Raw genomic sequence first — 18324 nt, 5'->3', positions numbered from 1 at the left:
CACCTGTGAATGCAGGAGACATAAGAGACTCGAGTTTGATCCCCAAGTTGATCAGATCCCCTGGAGGAGGGTATAGCAACCCACTCCAGTATTCTTGCCCGGAGAATCCCATGGACAGAGGAGCCCGGCGGCTACAGTCCACAGGGTCGAAAAGTGTCGGACACGACTGAAGCGACTTGACATGCACACACGCCCGAGATGGTGAAAGGGCAGGCCTGACCATCAGAGGCCTGACCTCCTCCATCAGGAGGGAGGAAACGTCACAGTGGGACGAGTGCTGGGCAACTGTACCCAGAGCCGCGGGGCGAGAACGGTGGAAGGAAAGGCGTGGGTTGCAGGTGCTGACTGCAGGTCTTATTTTTGGAAATGCCTGGTGAATGCCAGGCCAGCATTGCCACGGGGCTAGGAGGTGGAGGGGATTGAAATAGAGATCCCAGGAGAGTGGTGGGTTTGAGGCACTGCCAGGCCGAGTCTCCAGGGCCAAACCAGTGGGGCTGTCAGATCTGGGGGACTTGTGAGCTCCTGAGGGAGACCCTGACCTCTGGGCTTGCCCCCTCCCTGAGTATAAAGAGAGGGAGATGAGGCTTCTGTGGGGAGAGAGATGGCAGAGAGTCAGGTCTTGGGCTAGGCACAGTAGTTTGCAGAAGTCAAGAGCGAATGTGGTCTATGTGGTAGCTGGGTCGGGCGGGCAGGGGCAGGAAGGTGAAAACTGAGGCCAAGAGGAAGCCCAGGGGAGCTGGAGTCCAAGGGTCTGAGAGACACCTGTGCTGGGGAGTGTGTGAGGAGGGCGAGAGTTGTGGCCTGTGGGCTTCCCCAGCCCTGAGGTCATAGAGCGCTGCAGCTCCTGCACTTGGGGTGGGCCTCAGCACCCTGCGCTGGCCTGTGGCTGTTGCACGTGATGGGTGGGACTCCTCCGCCTGCTCCTTTCCCATGGCAACTTTTTAATATGTCAAAAATCATCTCGGGGACCCTGGCGCCCTGTACGCCAAGGAAGAAGAGAGTGCAGAGGCCTCTGAGCAGGTACCAAGTAGTAGTGCCATTTGCCCTTCTCAGGCCCTCCACAATCATCTTCCCAGCCCGCCTGGTGGAACAACTGAGTCCTCTAATGTGCTCTGCATCTGAAATCCAGGTGCCCCAGACCTTGCTTCTTCATACCTTTCAAGGAGAAATAAGCCCTTTGATCTGTGAGTTGTCCCTTCTCCATTAGCCATTTTCCAGAAGGAGTGTCACCCTCTCATCATTTCCTCCCTTCCTCCCTTCCATTGCCCACTGTATTGATTTTCATTATAGCCCCAGGCCCCTCACACCCTCACCTGCCTTACACACATGTGTGCACAAATTATGCACACACACACACATTCACTTATTCATGCCTCTTATATTTCGGGGCCCTGTGGGAAGCCCTTTACAGGTAAAGAAATGAGCAACATGTATGGATGGTCTGATGAGGGTGTACCCCATTCTGTACACAGCTGGATACTGGAAGATTTGGTGACAATGCCTTTCTAAGGGAAAATGTTGTGTCCACCCAGAATCAGAAGTCTGCAAAACCGTGTGGTCCTTGTCCAGGATGGACCTGGCTTGGGGACACCAGATAACTTATTACCTGCCACCCCTGAATCTTAGAACAATACCTCTCACTAATGCCCTCTACCCTCCCCTGCCCCCGTCCCACCAGGTGGACTGGGAGGCAAGTGGATGCCTGTCTTTGGAAAGAGCTATGAGGTATCTTTTTCAGTGTCAGTACAATTCAGTATAAGGTAGCCAGGAGAAAAAAAAATGTATTCAGAATGTGACACATTTTTCGGAGATGTTGAGATAGCTTGTAAGAATATAGACTTGTATTCCCTATGAGCAAGGAACACATGTAAGTGAGGAGAAAGGATGAAGAATGAGGTTCCATGGGATGGATACAAAGTCCAGAGCAGATGATGTAAGCAGTGGTTCTCAACCTTCTGTTTGTGTGCAAATCACCTGGAGGCTGGTTAAAGCACAGATTGCTGGGTCAAACCACAACCCCTCACCCAGTTTTTAACTCACTAAGTTTGGGTTATGACTCAGAAATTTGGATTTCTGACAAGTTCCCAAGTGATGCTGGTCTGGAGACCACATTTGAGCCTGTTCAAGATGTCCAATGCCTACCTAAGCAAAACTAAGTATAGTGATAATTTGAGATGTTCCAAGTTCATTGGAGGATCTTTAAGTATATGTGCAGTAAGGAATGTTTCTGTTTTATTTGATTGATTGAGACATAGTTAACCTTGAAACTGCTTCTGTTTGTAGAAACTGAAGTTCAGACAAGCACAACCATTTAATAGCTCTGTGATTTAGACAGCCTAATTAATCTCTTCGATCTCAGTTTACGGAATGATAAAAAGGGAAAACTAGTGTGCTATCTGACTTGTTAATCGAGATGAACAAGGTAATGTGTTAAAAGCTCAACTAATGGTTGTCCTATAGTTGTGCTTCCTGCAACTATGAATCTTTTTCTTTCATCAGTTCTGGAAAATACTCGTCTATTTTTTTTCAAATATTACTATCCTTCTTTCTTATCATTTCTTCCTTCATAGGTTGCTATTAAATGTATTTTAGACCTTACTCCATCCTCTATTCTTTCTTATTTTCTGTTGCCTTTTCTTTATGTGCTGCACTATTTAATGTTCTTGTATTGTCTTTTGGTTCATTAATTTTCACTTCATCTATACCTAATCTACTTTAAACTCATCCACTGTTTTTTTCCATCAGTTATATTTTTTAAAAATTTCTAGCAGTCCTGTCTGTTCTGGTTGTTTCTCAAATAGTCCTGTACATTTTCGAGAGCATCTTATTGCTTGCTAGTGTTTGTGAGTCCCTCATTTGTTTTCTTGAACATTTCATGTATAATTAGCTTATATTCTGAATCTAATGATTTCAATACAGAAAGCCCTTAGTGTATAAATCGATATCTCTCCTCTCCTTCTCTTCCTGCCTTCTTTCTCATAACTCCTGTTTCCTTTGGTTTGGGGTGATCTTTTGAGCTTGTATTTGACTGATATTCCTCTGTGGGACTCCTGAGTGTTCTGTGCCAGGGACACTGTCCTCGGGGGTCGAAGAGGTTTTCTTCTTTATGGTCCTTGCTTCGTTGTGGGAATCCCAGGTTCAGATGCTCACCTTGCTGCTGACCCCAAGAATGAGATGTTCTCCCTGTGTCCACGCCAGTACTGATATTGGTATTTGTCATTAGGTGAAACACACTTTTTTTTCTTATTTGTCACCCACTTTTCCCTGCTCAAGTTATAGCTCACTTTTTTCTTATATACCTACATTTCAAAACCAATCTGTGGGTTTAGGAAAAAACCTTACTTTTGTTCATTGATGAATGAGACTGCGTGACCCTCATATGCCCACAGTAAAAGCTGAGTTCTTTGAGTGCTCTCATGTGCTGCCATCAAGGATCAAAGTATGCCATTTCATTCGACACGTGTGGCTCTGCAGCTATAAGTCAGCATAAAGAGTCATGGCCTGTCTGAAGTGAAAAGTTTAAAGGGGGTTGTGGACTGATGTGAATATCTCTTCATTGGTCTAATTAAGGTCCCCACGAAGCTGGATGAGAAGCAGTATGACCTACTTTCACCTCATAAATTAGAGCAGAGGGAGATGGAGGGGAATTTGTGATAAAACATTTTAAAAGGCAGATGTGTGAAAGAAGAGCTTGGCGTGGCCCCACATTTGGACCTGTGTTCCGTACTGATCCTGCTTTCACTGCATGTGTGGAAGTCTCACATGCCTAAATTTTGCTGAAGTGCAAGACAGAAGCACCCAGAAGTTGCATTTTCTTTTCCGTTCTGTGGATCGTCAAGGCTGGTACCTCTCCTGAGTCCAACGATGCTCTTGGCATTATGCTGGCAAGCATCTACTGAGCAGGCTTCCCAGGTGGTGCAGTAGTAAAGAATCCATCTGCCCAATGCAGGAGACGCAGGAGACATGGGTGCAGTCCCTGGGTCAAGAAGATCCCCTGGAGCAGGAAATGACAATCCACTCCAGTATTCTTATCTGGAAAATCCCATAGACAGAGGAGCCTGGCTGGCTACAGTCCACGGGGGTGCAAAAAGTTGGATGCAACTGAGCACACATACTCCTGGGCATGCCACTCCCATATCTTCTCCCCCGCTCCCAGCTCCTCTCTTAAGAAGCCACTGTCGGGCCCCATGCTGCAGTATCTGCCCACCTGTATAGCATCAGCTCTGGAAGGGAGCCCCCGCTATGTCTCTCTGTACCTCCCATCTGGGCCGTAGATATACAGCTCATCCCCAGCGCCCTCCTTCCCCCCAGCCAGCCATGCTCTGCTCTGCCATGGGGAAAAAAATATATGCAGACAGTGAGAATGCCTGGTAGGCCAGGCTGTGCCCCGGCTGTTCTGTTCTGTCTGCAGCAGACACAATTCCATGACCCTAGACCTTAGTGGGTGAGGGTCACCTACCACCGCTTGGGTCCTTACTTCCCTGTGGATATCTGGGCATCATTACTACATGTTTTCTCTGATACAGGAAGTCATAGAAAAGGGGAGCTCCTCCAGGCTGCGTCTGGCAGAATGAACACTCTCCTGACCTCAGTTTTGCCTTGTGCCTCCTGTCTGTGATGTGCAAAGCCTGCTCATGGCAGAGCCTGAGACGGTCTATCTTTGGAGGCAAGGTGGATCTCCTGCTGTCTCACCAGGGACCTCAAGTCAATCTTAGGGCCAGTTAGGACAGCATCACAGTTTGAAAGCACTGAAGTCCCACACCTTGTAACAGCAAAACACAAATCTGTCGTGAGCCAAGATTTGTCTTGGCTTCTTCTGTCTGCTTCCTCCAAGAGACTCCCTGGAAAAAAATTCTTCTGGGGCTTCTGGGAACATGCTGAAGATAGTTGACCCGGAAGGTGGTCAACCTCAAGAGAGGCTGCAAGACTAGCCTTTGCTCTTTCCGCTTTGGGCATCCATGTGACAAACCCAGTGGGTGTCCCAGGACAGTGGGGGTCTTTCTGAGGAACAGGAGGGGGCCAGGAGGAGGAGGAGCTACTTCATCTTCCAAACCAGTATTTTCCATACATTAGATTAAAAATAACCGAGCCCAGGATCTGCCTGCAGCCAGCCAGCAGACACCTCACAGTTGCTGGCCGTTAGTGTCACCAAGCCTCTGGTCTCTGCCACCTACAGATGCTGGGCCTGTGGGTTTCCCTTCTTTGCGTCGTTTCCTGCCAGCTGCCTCAGGAGCCGCTCAGGCTGCATGTCCACGGCCTGTCCCTGTGCCTGCTGGTCCGTAGACTGTGCTCACCAGGTAGCTGTTGCCACTGGTGCCCCAGGAGCTGGCACAGGCTGCCTGTCTGGAGCTCTGCGAGAGAGACTCCTCCAGGGCCTGTTCTCCGGGGGATCCTCAAGGAAGTGTGTGCCTTTACAGAAATCGTTGATCTATTTCTGTCTCACACCAGCTCTCTTTTAATGCCATTTTTCTTATGAAGTATTCAACACACACAAGAGTGCCTCGCTCTATACATGTATCTTAGTGGATAATTTTAAAGCAAATACCACCAAAGTCAAGAACTGAAATAGGAGGCCCCTCACTCACACCCATCCCGGAGAGGACATCACTTTCTGTACCCTCATGTCCAGCATGCTCTGGCTCTAGAAAAGAGCCAGAGCTCTCGTTTCTTTCACTTTTTACCGCCTAGGTATACATTTCTCAATGAAATCGTTCAAATTTACCTATCTGGGAACTTCATACAGGTAGGATCACAGTGTCCATTTATACCTATGAGAGTCACCTGTGCTTTATATCACTGTCATTTGTCCATTTTATTCATGACATTCTGCGGTATGAATACCTCAAGACTGACTTACTGTGTACTCAGCAAATACTTAGCTTGTTTACAATTTTTGATAATGACAGATAAAGCTGATATAAACATCCCCACACACGTTATAGGTGCAGAATGCATGCATTTTGTATATCTTGGAGTGGATCGCTGACTCAGGGAATAAATAGGTTCAGTTTCAGTAGAGAATTCCAAATTGTTTTCCAAAATGATTGAACCAATTCGTGCGCCTGCTGGCAGTAAATGAAGGTGCCTATTGCCCTCATTCTCAGCAATTTATTATTTTCAGTCTTTTTAACTTTTGTCAGTCTGGAGGGGGCATAATGTTATTTCCATTGTGGGTTTCATTTCCATTTCCCTATTTCTAATGAGGTGATTGCACCATTTCCCTGTCATTCTGCAGTCCTCTGTCTGTTTTAACAATAAAATGTCAATCAAGACTTAAGGCAAGGTAGAGTGGTGGGCATTGGACATGGATTCAGAAAGTCAGAGTTCAGATCCAATTAATTGTCTCCAGGACCCAGAGGTCCAAGATACAAAGGTAAAAGTAAAGTTAGTTGCTCACTCGTGTCCGACTCTTTGTGATGCCATGGACTGTAGCCCGCCAGGCTCCTCCATCTATGGAATTTTCCAGGCAAGAATACCATAGTGGGTTGCCATTTCCTTCTCCAGGGGATCTTCCCAACCCAGGGACTGAACCCAGGTCTCCAGCATTGCAGGCAGACTCTAAGCCAGCAGGGAAGCCCAAGACACAAAAGACTTGAAATCAAAGAGAATGGTATTTTGGAATGGCCTATGGACATCATTATCCCGAGTTAACCTTTTATATGTATTTGCATAAATTCTTAATGCTTCGTATTTAGAATTTGTATAATTCTTTGAATCTTCTATCTTATTTGTTTGCCACTGATGCTTATAAACCAAGCAAAGCAGGGGTGAGTAATCCTGCCTTATAAAATAGCTTCCCTAAGAGATAAACTCAGTTCTTCCTCATATAAAAATATGCTTTTCTTTTTCTGTGTGGTTGTTTTTCGATTTGAGAGCAACCAACTGGCCTTTATGGGCCATGTGACCATGAAAGGGAGCTTACACTTTGGGGTGCGGGTGACCTGTTTGGGTTTGGGGGAAGGGCTGTTTTCACAGTGCAGAAGGTTTCAGAAGCAGTCCTGCAGAGGTCGAGGGGAGTCTGGGTGTGTCCCGCCACCCACACCAGCTGCCCTGAGCAATGAGGCATGGAAGGAACCTGTTCTCCGCGCACAGCCAAGCACAACTTAAAAGAAACTTATTTTTAAAACAAAGTTCCAACCCCATGTGACACAGCTTAGCCCTCAAGTCCTGGGTTCACTTTTTGAGATGAATCTACAAGGACAAATGTGACTGTGTCAGCTTCCAAAGCTGGTCCTGTGGATGTGGTCTCTTACAGCCAAGAAGGGGCATCAGAAATTTCCCCATAACAGGGAAATCCCACGACAGTTTTGGCACATTTGGGCCTCTTCCCAAAGTACAGTTGACTGGACACATTGCTTAACATTTTGGGGCCTCAGTTTCTTCATTTTAGAAAATGACAAGTCTGGTGAGGCTTTCTGGGACCTTCTGAGATCTCGGTGACTCACCGTCTCACATCTTGTGATCCCAAAGACTTGAGTTGCTGAGAGGGGAAGATGGGCTGAGGATGGTGATGACTAAGGAGTTCAGTTGGGGCAGGGGATTCACCTCCATTCTGTGCCTTTGCAGCCCTCACCTAGACTGCACCCTCCCTGAGTCCCACAGGTCTTCCCCGAGGGCAGAAGACCTCCCTCTACAGTGCAATGGGTGTCTCTGTTTGGCATCAGGCTCACAAGTCTCATCCCTGGATAAGGGAAGGGAGTGGCATCAAGGAGGGGACCAGGAGGCAGAGCCTGGGCAGCCAGCACAGCCCTGGTTCTGCTCATTGGTCCCCAGCCCCCAGTGGAGGACTTTTTCTTCTCCTGGTGACATCATCTGACGCTATCGCATGGTGGTTTAGTCACTAAGTCGTGTCCGACCCCATGGACTGTAGTCCATCAGGCTCCTCTGTCCATGGGATTCTCCAGGCAAGAATACTGGAGTGTGTTGTTATTTCCTTCTCCAGGGGATCTTCCTGACCCAGGAATCGAACCCAAGTCTCCTGCATTGTAGGCAGATTCTTTACCATGGGATATTTTAAATCCCAGTCCTGCTTTCTCCTCCCTGTAAAAGGGAGAGTGAGCTTGACAGAATGAAGAGGGTCCTAGGGAGTGGGAGCCTTTCCTGGCCTCCACCTGGGGTCGAGAATATTTCTAGTTAAAATGCCCACCAAACATCCCCTCCAGTGACACACCCTGGGCTGGGCAGGGGATCTGCATTATCTGGAATGTAACCCAAAAGCAGACCTCATGGAAGAGAGGAGCAGAGTGCAGAGGGCTGCACAGACTCCACTGTTCCGGGGTGCTGTGGGGTTCGTGTGCCTGTGCCCTGAGCCAAGTTGTGCTCCAGGTGAATGGAGGACTCACCCCCAGAGCCTGGGCCTCTCCTGACATCCCCTCAGTGCTCCCATGCCTGCTGGGTGTTCCTTGTCTGGGACTCAAGGTGTCATCGAGCTGTGAGCTGGGCCTCCCTGGGTACAAAGCCCCTGACCCCGAGGTCAAGATGCTGCCTGCCCTGGCAGGCTGCCTGCCCAGGGCGCTCCTCCCCACCCCCGGCAGGCAGTAGGAGTGATGGTGATGCACCGTCTTCTCTCTTCCAGGATCAGGGCCAGGGACAACGGGTCCTATGCCCTGTGCCTGCTGCACGAGGGCAAGGTGCTGCACTACCGCATCGACAAGGACAAAACAGGAAAGCTCTCCATCCCCGGCGGGAAGAATTTCGACACACTCTGGCAGGTACATGTCCTCCTGGGCCTTTATAGAAGACCTGGGTCCTTGCCGAGACCTGCCCAATCAGAGTCCTCGTTGCACCCTCCAGGTTCCTGGATACATTGGTCTAGGGTTACCATGTTAGGTGACTGAGGCTCCCGTAGCTTGTCCAGGGCCCCTCAGCTCTGGCACCAGGCAGCAGTACCTAACCTAGACTACACGTGGTTTAACAGGAGACCCTGCCTTAAGGCACTAGAGACGTTCTACCTGGAGCCCAGAGCAGCCTTTCAGACAAATACACAGAAAAGAAAGGTGTAGATGGCTGGGAAGGGAGTCTTAGAGGTGGCTAATCAGACTATTCTTTGAATTGTGAGAGGCCAAACTTAATATAAAATGTCAAGTGCCATTCTCGCTGCAAAATGAATCGCTGCAAAATTAAAGCAACCTAGTGGTCATCATTTCCTGCGTGTCAGGCCACCACTTGTATAGGATTATCCAGCCCTGGCCTAAAAAGGGGTTCTTCTTGACCCACCTGATAGTAAAGCCCGGAGCAATGTTTAATATGAGAGTTCCTTAGGCACTAGTGAGCTCTAATCCGATGTTCACCCCTGCTTTCCACCAGGTACGAACAACTTGGCTTCATTCTAAATCACAGCTCCGTGAGGAAATGGCAAAACAGCCTATAAATTGTAGTGGGCCCAGAGGCAGAGAAAACCAAAGGACTCTGCCACCCCAAGAACAACAGCTACGTTGAGTTTTGTAGGTGCAGGATGTCACTGGGGACGGGTTCAAATGTCCACACCAGGCCCCACCAGGAACTTCATGGGTGACACCAGCAGGAAAGTACCAGGCTCAAAAAATCTTGTCTTTTTAAAACCTGAGATCAGGGATCCCCATTACCTTTAAAGCCCTAAGAGTAATCACCACATGATGTATTTTGGCTCCTAACTGTAGCTGGGAGAAAATCTTCTTTGAATGCTGGGTATTTTAATATTTATGCATATTAGTCATAACGCTGACATTATCTTTTGGTTTGTAACTCATTGACGTGTAGCTCATTATTGACCACAGACTTTGCTTTATTTTAATGGTATCGTTTTGAAAGAGTGTTTGCCCAATGCAAATCAAAGAGATGAGCAGGGAATGTTGCCTCCTGGAATTAATTTCCCATCAGAGACTCTCACCTCCTACAAGAATCGCTGATGGTGTGCATTGAAAGGCACTGGCCTCCATCTGTCAGTCTGATGCTTGAAGGCCCTGGGCTCCATCACGGCTACACGGCCATTGGATTTCTCCTGAATGACCATTTTCCCTGAGTGAGTCCACTCACAGTCTCCAAGTCTGCATGCTGACTATAACGTTAAACATCTTTAATTGTTGGAAAATTCCTTCCCAAGACTTTTTCCGGTATTTGTTGGTTCCCCTACCATGTCGTAGTAGTCAGCCTTAATTAAATCTTTCCCTTGTATGTTTGTTTAAGAAAGATACTGCCAGCAGTATCTTCCATTTTCATGAGTGTGATTTCATTGTTCTTTCTTGACAACAGTAAGGTCCCAAGGTACCCTTCCCCTACCCAGGAATCTGGTGCTGTTTTTCTGAGAGTTGGTAATAGCTACACTACTCTAGTTTTCCTTTCTGTAGAGAAAGAATCAACACACTTATGGATCACGTCTGCCCCTGAGCTGCTTTTGTGTAGTCCTTGAAGAAAAATGGTTTCTATAATTTAAAGGGTGATTTTTTTTTTTTTTAAATAAAGAACTATGTGATAGAGATGATATATGGAATGAAAAGACCTAAAATATCACTCTCTGGCCCTTTACAGAAAATGTTTGCATACCCTTGCCCAAGAAGGAAATCTTTATGTGTATGCCCTCTTCCCACCCACCCTTTTGGGGTAGATTGTCTGAAACCATAAGTATGTAAGGAGATATTTGAATGATACTGGAGAGATGCATGGGATATTTCAGCTGTTGTAGGGATCTCAATACTATGTCTGAGAACACACTGTTGCATTTAACAGAACAGAGAGAGCTTTGCTGTCCATTTCAGTAGTGTGTTAGGGCTGGTCATACTGGAATATTTATTAGGAGGGTGGATCTCATGTTGTGTTCTTTCCACGATAAAATAAAATTTAAAAAAAAGAATGCTCCCTGGAAGGATAAAATGTATTCATTCAATGAACATTTACCCAAATAGGTAAGTTTTGAGAGAAAAAAAGGTTTAGGAGCCAAGAGTCCATAACTGGAAAAGGAATCAATAAATAGATAAGAAAGAAATATCGGACAGAAGGATTTCAGTTTGTCTTAAGAGGAAATGTCTGTTTGAGAAAAGAAAATGTGAAAACTAAGGCTGTCTTCCTGTTGCATAATTTTGATTAGGTGTAAATAAATCTACTTGCCATTCATTTCCTTTTTAATGTAGGAATGAGACATCATGATTCATAGTTTCCTGGGCACCATTAGCCAAGGGTGTCCATGTTCTGTGAACATAAGGCCATTCTCCAAAGGGTCAGCTTTCTCCACGCCCTAGTTCTTATGTCACTCGTGCTGTGATGTCTTCTCTCTGAAATTTTTGGGCTGAGTTATTTGGTCCCTCCAAAGCCTTTGCCCAAAGCACTAATACAGAATCAATTACTCTACATTATAATTCATAGCTATAATACATAGCCTTCTCCACCAAGGAAGTAAGCACCTCAACAGTATGAAATGTGCCTCATTCACCATAGTTTACCTTTTGTCCTATCTCAGGGCCTACCAAACAACAGAATGTTTGTTGAAAGACCAAATAAATGAATTCATTGTTATAGTATCACATGGATATAGAAGAATATAAACAAAGACATGCAACTTACCACCAAAGAAAGAAAGAAGGAAGGAAGGAGGGAAGGGAGCCAAGAGCAGAGTAAGGTCAAAAAGGGAAGGTGGCATGTGGACTTCTGCCAGAGTCTGAGGGTGGCAGGAAAGAGGTGTGGGGAGGAATCAGGAAGACCACCAAGGAAGCACCTTTTGTTGTTTAGGGCTGTCCTTGAATCACTTTTAAAATCCAAAAGGGGAGTCAGCTGCTCCAGGTAAGGAGCATTTCCTGCCCCCATTATTTATGATACTTTCTTACATTTTTCTTTTTCAGCTGGTCGAGCATTATTCTTATAAATCAGATGGTTTGTTACGAGTTCTTACAGTTCCATGTCAAAAAATTGGCGGGCAATCGGGTGAGTAGCCAAGACATTGGAGTCTCACTCTTTCAGATGCTGATAATAATCAGCCTCATTTTAGATTTGATTTGTTGCAAATTCAAACCAGATGGGATGAGATTTTGTTTTTACTGATTGATTAAAATGATTACTCCAGTTGTATATTTATCATTCATCAAAAACTAGTCAATAACTCTAAAAAAATGAATTTGCTTTTATTGCTTATATGAGAAAATTGAGTGAAAGAGAATAACAAGAAATGTATGCAGAAAATGTATCTGCTCCTCAAGCGGTAATATTTTACAGTCACATTGATTGATCTGCAGTGGGGGAGGGGATAAATAGATGGTTTTCACTGACATAGCAGTAATTGTGCATATTCTTTCTAACCAGGAAATATCAACTTCCGTCCACAACTTCCAAGTTCTCATCCTGGGGTAAGTGTTACTTAGCCATGCCATTAAAGATGAAGCAGTTGTATATTAGCACAATGAAAAGTATTTTTAGACAAAGGAGTAATGGTCATTGTTTTTATCACACTTGATAAACTGGGATTGCTGGTGTCAGCTAGAATCAGCCTATTTTCAGTTCTGAGGTAGCTAAGTTAGCTTCTTTGGTAGGTTAAAATCCCTCCATTTTCTAAAAGTATATGAAATATCCATGCAACCCAATGTTAAATCAGAAATATACCTCCTGGCAGATTTTGGAAATGGTAACATATTCAGGTTCAGCCCTGACCCATCCATGAGGAGTCACATGTATGATCCATGTGACCACATGCATGGTGGGTAGTAAGCTGGGTATATAAGTTGTCTCGGTGAGGTTGACTGCCAAACTCTTTTGGTTAAATCAACCAAGACATTGTTGTCAGAAAACTCACCTTTTCCAGGAGAGCTGCTTTGGCCATAGCTTGGTGGAGGAAGGCTTGGAATGGGGGTGCTTGGTGCTATCACTAGAGAAGAAGCCTCTAGAAAAGGATGGAGTTGAAGGCTTGGCAAGAACCCACCATCCCCTCCACATCAGTGGGTGGTGAGAATGTGATCTATCCACACTTCTACATGTGCGTTTGGCCAACACATGCCTGATGCTCCTGAAGAGAGAAAATTCCAGCTCTCTCTTCCCTCCAGACTCTTAGGAGCTGACACGCAGATTTATACTCCAAGCAGGAATTATGTCCTGCTACTTTGAAGGGGACCTGACTGTGGACCTTTGATGTCCTTTAATGCCATTTGTGAGGTCTAAAAATTCCCCCAACATGTGCTCTATACCTCACTTTCTGCCTGTTAACCCTTAAAATCTGCAGAAGGTGGAATGAACCCTCTACCCGTGGTAGGGGGTAATGACTTATTCGGAAGCTGCACATATGCTGAACCAAGCAGTCTTTCTGCGGCAGCTCTTGTCTCCAAATCAGGGGAACTGAAATGCCAGTGAACTTTGGGATCAACTTCTCAAGTAAAACACCTTTATGGAGTCATCAGTTTGTTTTATCCTTTACACGACTCGTGGGCCTGGCGGATCAACTTTAAGATTTTATCCACCATGAGACAGGTCCATTTTCCTCTAAGAGGCAGGTGGGCTTAGGGGTGAGAACTTTAAAAGAATATCAAGGCTTCTATATAGTTGTGCATCACGTAATGGCTTCAAGGAGTTAGACATTTTGGAAAAACTTTTTACTGACTATATAAAAATATGCATGTTCCCTAAAGGTCCAACTCAGTGAATTTCCACAAATATCATGGAACCAGCACCCAGAAGTAACAAAATTGGGCTCTCAGAATTAGTTTCTTTAAGATGATTTGTCTTCAGTTTGACAATAATTATATATGAAAAGTGGGCTATTTAATATGAAAACTTGAATCTTATAGCCTTCCGTGGAAAATATTGCCAAAATATTTTCCCAGATCCTTCTATTCAAATTAATAGGCTTTTCCTGAAGCCTTTCTAATGATCACATGTTGCCTCTAGTGCATTTCATCAACAGAATCTGGAGGGGGTTACTGTAATTATAGAACAGCTAAAATAACATGTCATGTAAGGTAGCCTGTATTTGTTTTCTGAAACATTTACTATTCCTCTTTGCCATTATGGTTTCTAGACTTGGTCAGCGGGTGGAATAATCTCAAGAATCAAATCATACTCCTTCCCAAAGCGTGACCACAGAAAGGTGCTAAAGCGTCCCCTGCTTGCTGTCCCTGACTAAGTGGTAGGACAGACCCGCACTCGGCACCCACGCTCTGCCCTGTGGCTGCCCCTCCGTGTGCACTGCTGCCGACCCTCCTGCTGCTCTGGTCTCATGTCCCTGCCATGTGTAGCCCTCGTGGGCAGCCCGTGCCCGGTCCTCATTGTGCTTTCCATGTGGGTCCAAGTCCCTTTGCTGCAAAGTCCATCACCACGAGCGCGCTCTTTCTGCTACAATGAGCACTTGGCAGTCGTGTCCGTCAGTGTGATAGGTGGGAGGGAATTCTCATATGGGAAAGTCTTTTCCAGGGAAACCAGAATCACATGCTGTAGTGTTATGGTAATTGACTAGATAAATTACACGTTGGTGGAAGGAATAGCCAAAGTAGTGTGGATCCTGCCCAGTGACTACACAAGGTCACTGATTTCATAAATATCAAGTGCCATAGTAACTTCATTGTGGCTGTAGAGTTCCACCACAGAACCTGAAGTATAACATCTATAAAGACAAGGTGGAATTTGAGGATTAGAAACATCATTTTTATTTATGAGACAGTAAAGATGACATCATATGGGCTTTCCTGGTGGCTCAGTGACAAAGAACCCACTAACCAATGCAGGATACACGGGTTTGATCTCTGGTTTGGGAAAATCCCCTGGAGAAGGAAATGGCAACCTACTCTAGTATTCTTGCCTGGGAAATCCCATGGACAGTGGAGGCTGGCAGGCTACAGTCCACGGGGTTGCAAAAGACACATCTTAGTGACTAAGCAACAGCAACAAAAGCTGACATATAATGCGTATTCGTATTTTGCCCTATGATTGAATTATGAGGTAAATAAAAAGTTTTTTTTAATGACCTAGTTATAATGAATCACCTCCCTCAAAAAATATTTATAGAATATATACGGATTTATTTTTTTTAGTTTTATCATTGTGGTATAAAATGATTTTATTAATAATTCTTTCCATTTTCATATCCAGTTAGCACTTTTCCAGACATGTGTGCCTAGTTGCTCAGTCGTGTTCGACTCTTTGTGGCCCCATGGATTGTAGCCCACCAGGCTCCTCTGTCCATGGGGATTCTCCAGGCTAGAATACTAGAGTGGGTTGCCATGCCCTCCCCCAGGGGATCTTCCCAACCCAGGGATCAAACCCAGGTCTCCCAAATTGCAAGTGGATTCTTTACCATCTGAGCCACCAGGGAAGCTCAAGAATAATGAAGTGGATAGCCTTTCCCTTCTTCAGTGGAACTTCCCAACCCAGCAATTGAACTGGGTTTTCCTATATTGCAGGCAGATTCTTTATCAGCTGAGCAACCCAGGAAGCCCCTTTTCTAGACATGTCAGCATATAACCAAGCATCAGTTTATGAAGCAGATTGCCTGAAGTACTTAGCAGAAACAATGTAAATGAAGAGCATAAAAGCCCTGAGATTTTCTTTCCAAGTGGGCTGTTATATTCTAGATATTTTCAATCTTGTTGACTACAAAAAAGAGAAGTGAGTTTAATATAGTGTTTGAGGGGGGAAGTTAGGTGATAAACCTGAATGGAGTAACTATCTGTTTTGAGGCCACATTCCCAGTCAGAGTGGATCAGCTCAGGGGAAACATCAGTTATGATGGGGCATTGCTCTTAGAGGGGTGACCCTGAGGGCTGTCCACGCCAGGGTGGTATGTTAGGAGCTGGAAGGCTGGGGAGTTGTCAAGGGAATGCATGCTCTATGCCAGTACCCCTTTTGCCCCATGACTTGGTGTTTGTTTCAAGCCACCAAGGCCAATAGGTGATTGAGGCTTTGGCCTTGGAGAGGTCAACATTCCCCATGGTTCAAGGTGAAACTATCCACGGCTGCCACCTTCTGGCCCTTCTGGCCCTGAACCCCCCTCTGCACTCACCCCTTCTCCATGGGGAGGGTACACCTAGTTGTCACAATGGCATCTCATAGGACCAAATTCTGGGGAAAATAGGCCAGATGGTGCCCCATCAACTGATTCAAAATATGCTCTGGTTCAAGGTGCTTTTCAACCATGAGTCATCTCTTTGAGTCCTTAATCAAGCACTGCATTGACAAAACTTCATATTATGGTACAACTGGGGGAAGGACACTGAGTTGCCCATTCATGGAGCACCATCGGCAGGCTTAGAACCTTTCACTCACCTGGCTTCCTTGGCCCCTCCATGCATAGGGTCTGTGTGGCAGCCACGGAGGAGTCCCTGTGGACTTGGAGCACACTCTTGACTCCCACCTCTTGTTTATTCATCATTCTCTTTCTGATAGCCCAAGGCCAGTGTGCCGATGCACAGTCCTCCACCCATGTGCAGTCCCAGACACAAGCAGTTTCACTGCAGAGAAGACACACCTTTCCATATTTACCTTAATCCTGTAGTGTCCAAGGGCATCATTCAGGGTTCAACCAGGAGAATGTGATCAGTCAAAGGTTTATGCATGAAACACACCCACAGCACACTCACACGCATACACACACATAAGTACATTTTTAACACACATAAGTACATATTTATATACACATCTGTATACATGTATACACACACATATATATTGACTTATCACTAGGACTTGCCTTACACAACTGTTGGGGCAAGTTCAATGTCCATAGGGCAAGTCATCAGGAAGGGACAATAAGCAAAGTGGAACTACCATTAACAGCCAAGGGTCAGTCACTCCCCTGCCCCACCCCTCTTAGAAAAGTCTCAACCTCTTCTAAGAACTCTTGACTGAGTAAGTCAAGCCCACCCCGGATAATCTCCCTAAATAAAATCAACTAATTAAGAATTTTAATTACCTCTGCAAAATCCCTCCACAGCAGTACCGTGATCATAGTTTGAGTCAATAACACAGCAATATCATTCAGGCCAGCCAGGGTGACACATCAAGATGCTATCACCCCAGGAAACAGTAACCCAGCGCTGTGAAGAAATAAGCCCCACTCCCACCCCTGTCCTTGTCCCAAGCAGCCTGAAGCCCACTCATCTACAGTGACTACCGAAATATCCAGAAAATAAGGTTAAGTAGGTCTTTAGATTAAGAATATGTCTAAAGAAAATGAAGAAAATATCAGCAAGACTACCAAAAAATAAAATACATGTGTGGATAAGAACCAAAATTTCTTCCAAAGAAACCTAATAAACTTGGAATAAACATTAGCAGTGATCATATATATATGAAGTCAATATCTTTACTATATAAAGAAATTCTATAAATCAATAAAAGTTTTAACTAACTAATAAGTTAATGGGCAGAGGATACCTTATAGGAAAGAAAATATAAATATGTCTTAAGCATAGGAAAAGCTGTTCCATTTCATAATAAGAGAAATGCAAGTTAAAACTATGGTGCTCTCTTATGTCCATCAGTAAAACTAGCCCAAATAAACATGCTTGGTGACACCACACAACAAGTGTGTGGTGAATAAGCTGTACGTTATTGGAGAAGTGTGAAATGGTACATGTCTAACATTGTATCATTGACATTCTAACATTGTACCATTGACTAAGTCTGAAAATTATTTAAAAATCAATCAATGGGAAATAAATGAAATCAGTTGTGATAAAATTCATACCACAATGGGTAGCTGAGATATAGAATCATTTCCAAAATGCAGTGTTAATTGAAGATGACAAAGTCAGGCACATATATATGTGCTGATACAGTGTAGAATGTTCTAGAAGAATATAGAAAATACTGATAGCACTAGTTGCCTTGGGAATAGGAAATGGCATGTCAAGGAGACCCATTTTTTCACTGAAACCCTATTGTGCCTTTTAAAATTTGCCCCTTTTAAATTATTTAATCAATTTTAAAAGATAAATATTAGAAGCTAATTAATCTGGTTAATACTGTGGAAATAGTTTTCTGGCTAAAAGAGGTCTACTGTCTATTTAAATTTATAACAGCTTTAAAGTATGCATTGAACTTTCATAAAAGCCAAAAATATCAGTAGTTCATTGATAAAGCAAAGCATTGTATGATTTAAGCAATGAATTAAAAATATTTTAATTGCTCACCGGAAATACTTTAGGAGAACTAATACTTAGGTTTTAAAAAATAGAAGGGGAATTTTTCATTAGTTAACTAGTCATGAAAAAGACTTGTGGGAATTATGTCAAATAGCTCATCTGTTAAGGTATAAATAACTTTCTTGAATTTGTTTATTTGTTCAATATGAATAGTTTTTTAAATAATTCAGGCACAAAATGGACATGATAGAACCTGAATTAACTCTAGCATGCCGATAGTTAATGACAAATGTGT

General features: G+C 44.6%; 1 protein-coding gene across 4 annotated transcripts in view; it reads left to right on the top strand.

The window, feature by feature from the left end:
• SYK (spleen associated tyrosine kinase) overlaps nt 1-18324 on the top strand; it is a 106387-nt gene that overhangs the window by 59863 nt on the left and 28200 nt on the right. For 2 of the 4 annotated variants that reach the window (XM_081571714.1, XM_081571722.1), the window contains 4 exons: nt 8576-8711; nt 11811-11892; nt 12268-12311; nt 13970-14038. In XM_081571714.1, the coding sequence (XP_081427840.1) occupies nt 8576-8711; nt 11811-11892; nt 12268-12311; nt 13970-14038 (331 nt within the window). The remainder of the gene's footprint in view (nt 1-8575; nt 8712-11810; nt 11893-12267; nt 12312-13969; nt 14039-18324) is intronic. The other 2 variants (XM_081571726.1, XM_081571737.1) reach the window with 1 other exon arrangement.

The sequence above is a fragment of the Giraffa tippelskirchi genome, chromosome 1 (genome assembly GCF_054371585.1).
Source record: "Giraffa tippelskirchi isolate mGirTip1 chromosome 1, T2T-mGirTip1v1.2.pri, whole genome shotgun sequence".
In the NCBI taxonomy this organism is placed as follows: Eukaryota; Metazoa; Chordata; class Mammalia; order Artiodactyla; family Giraffidae; genus Giraffa; species Giraffa tippelskirchi.
Note: the sequence above shows the minus strand (reverse complement) of the source record. Positions and strands in the feature narration are given on the sequence as shown.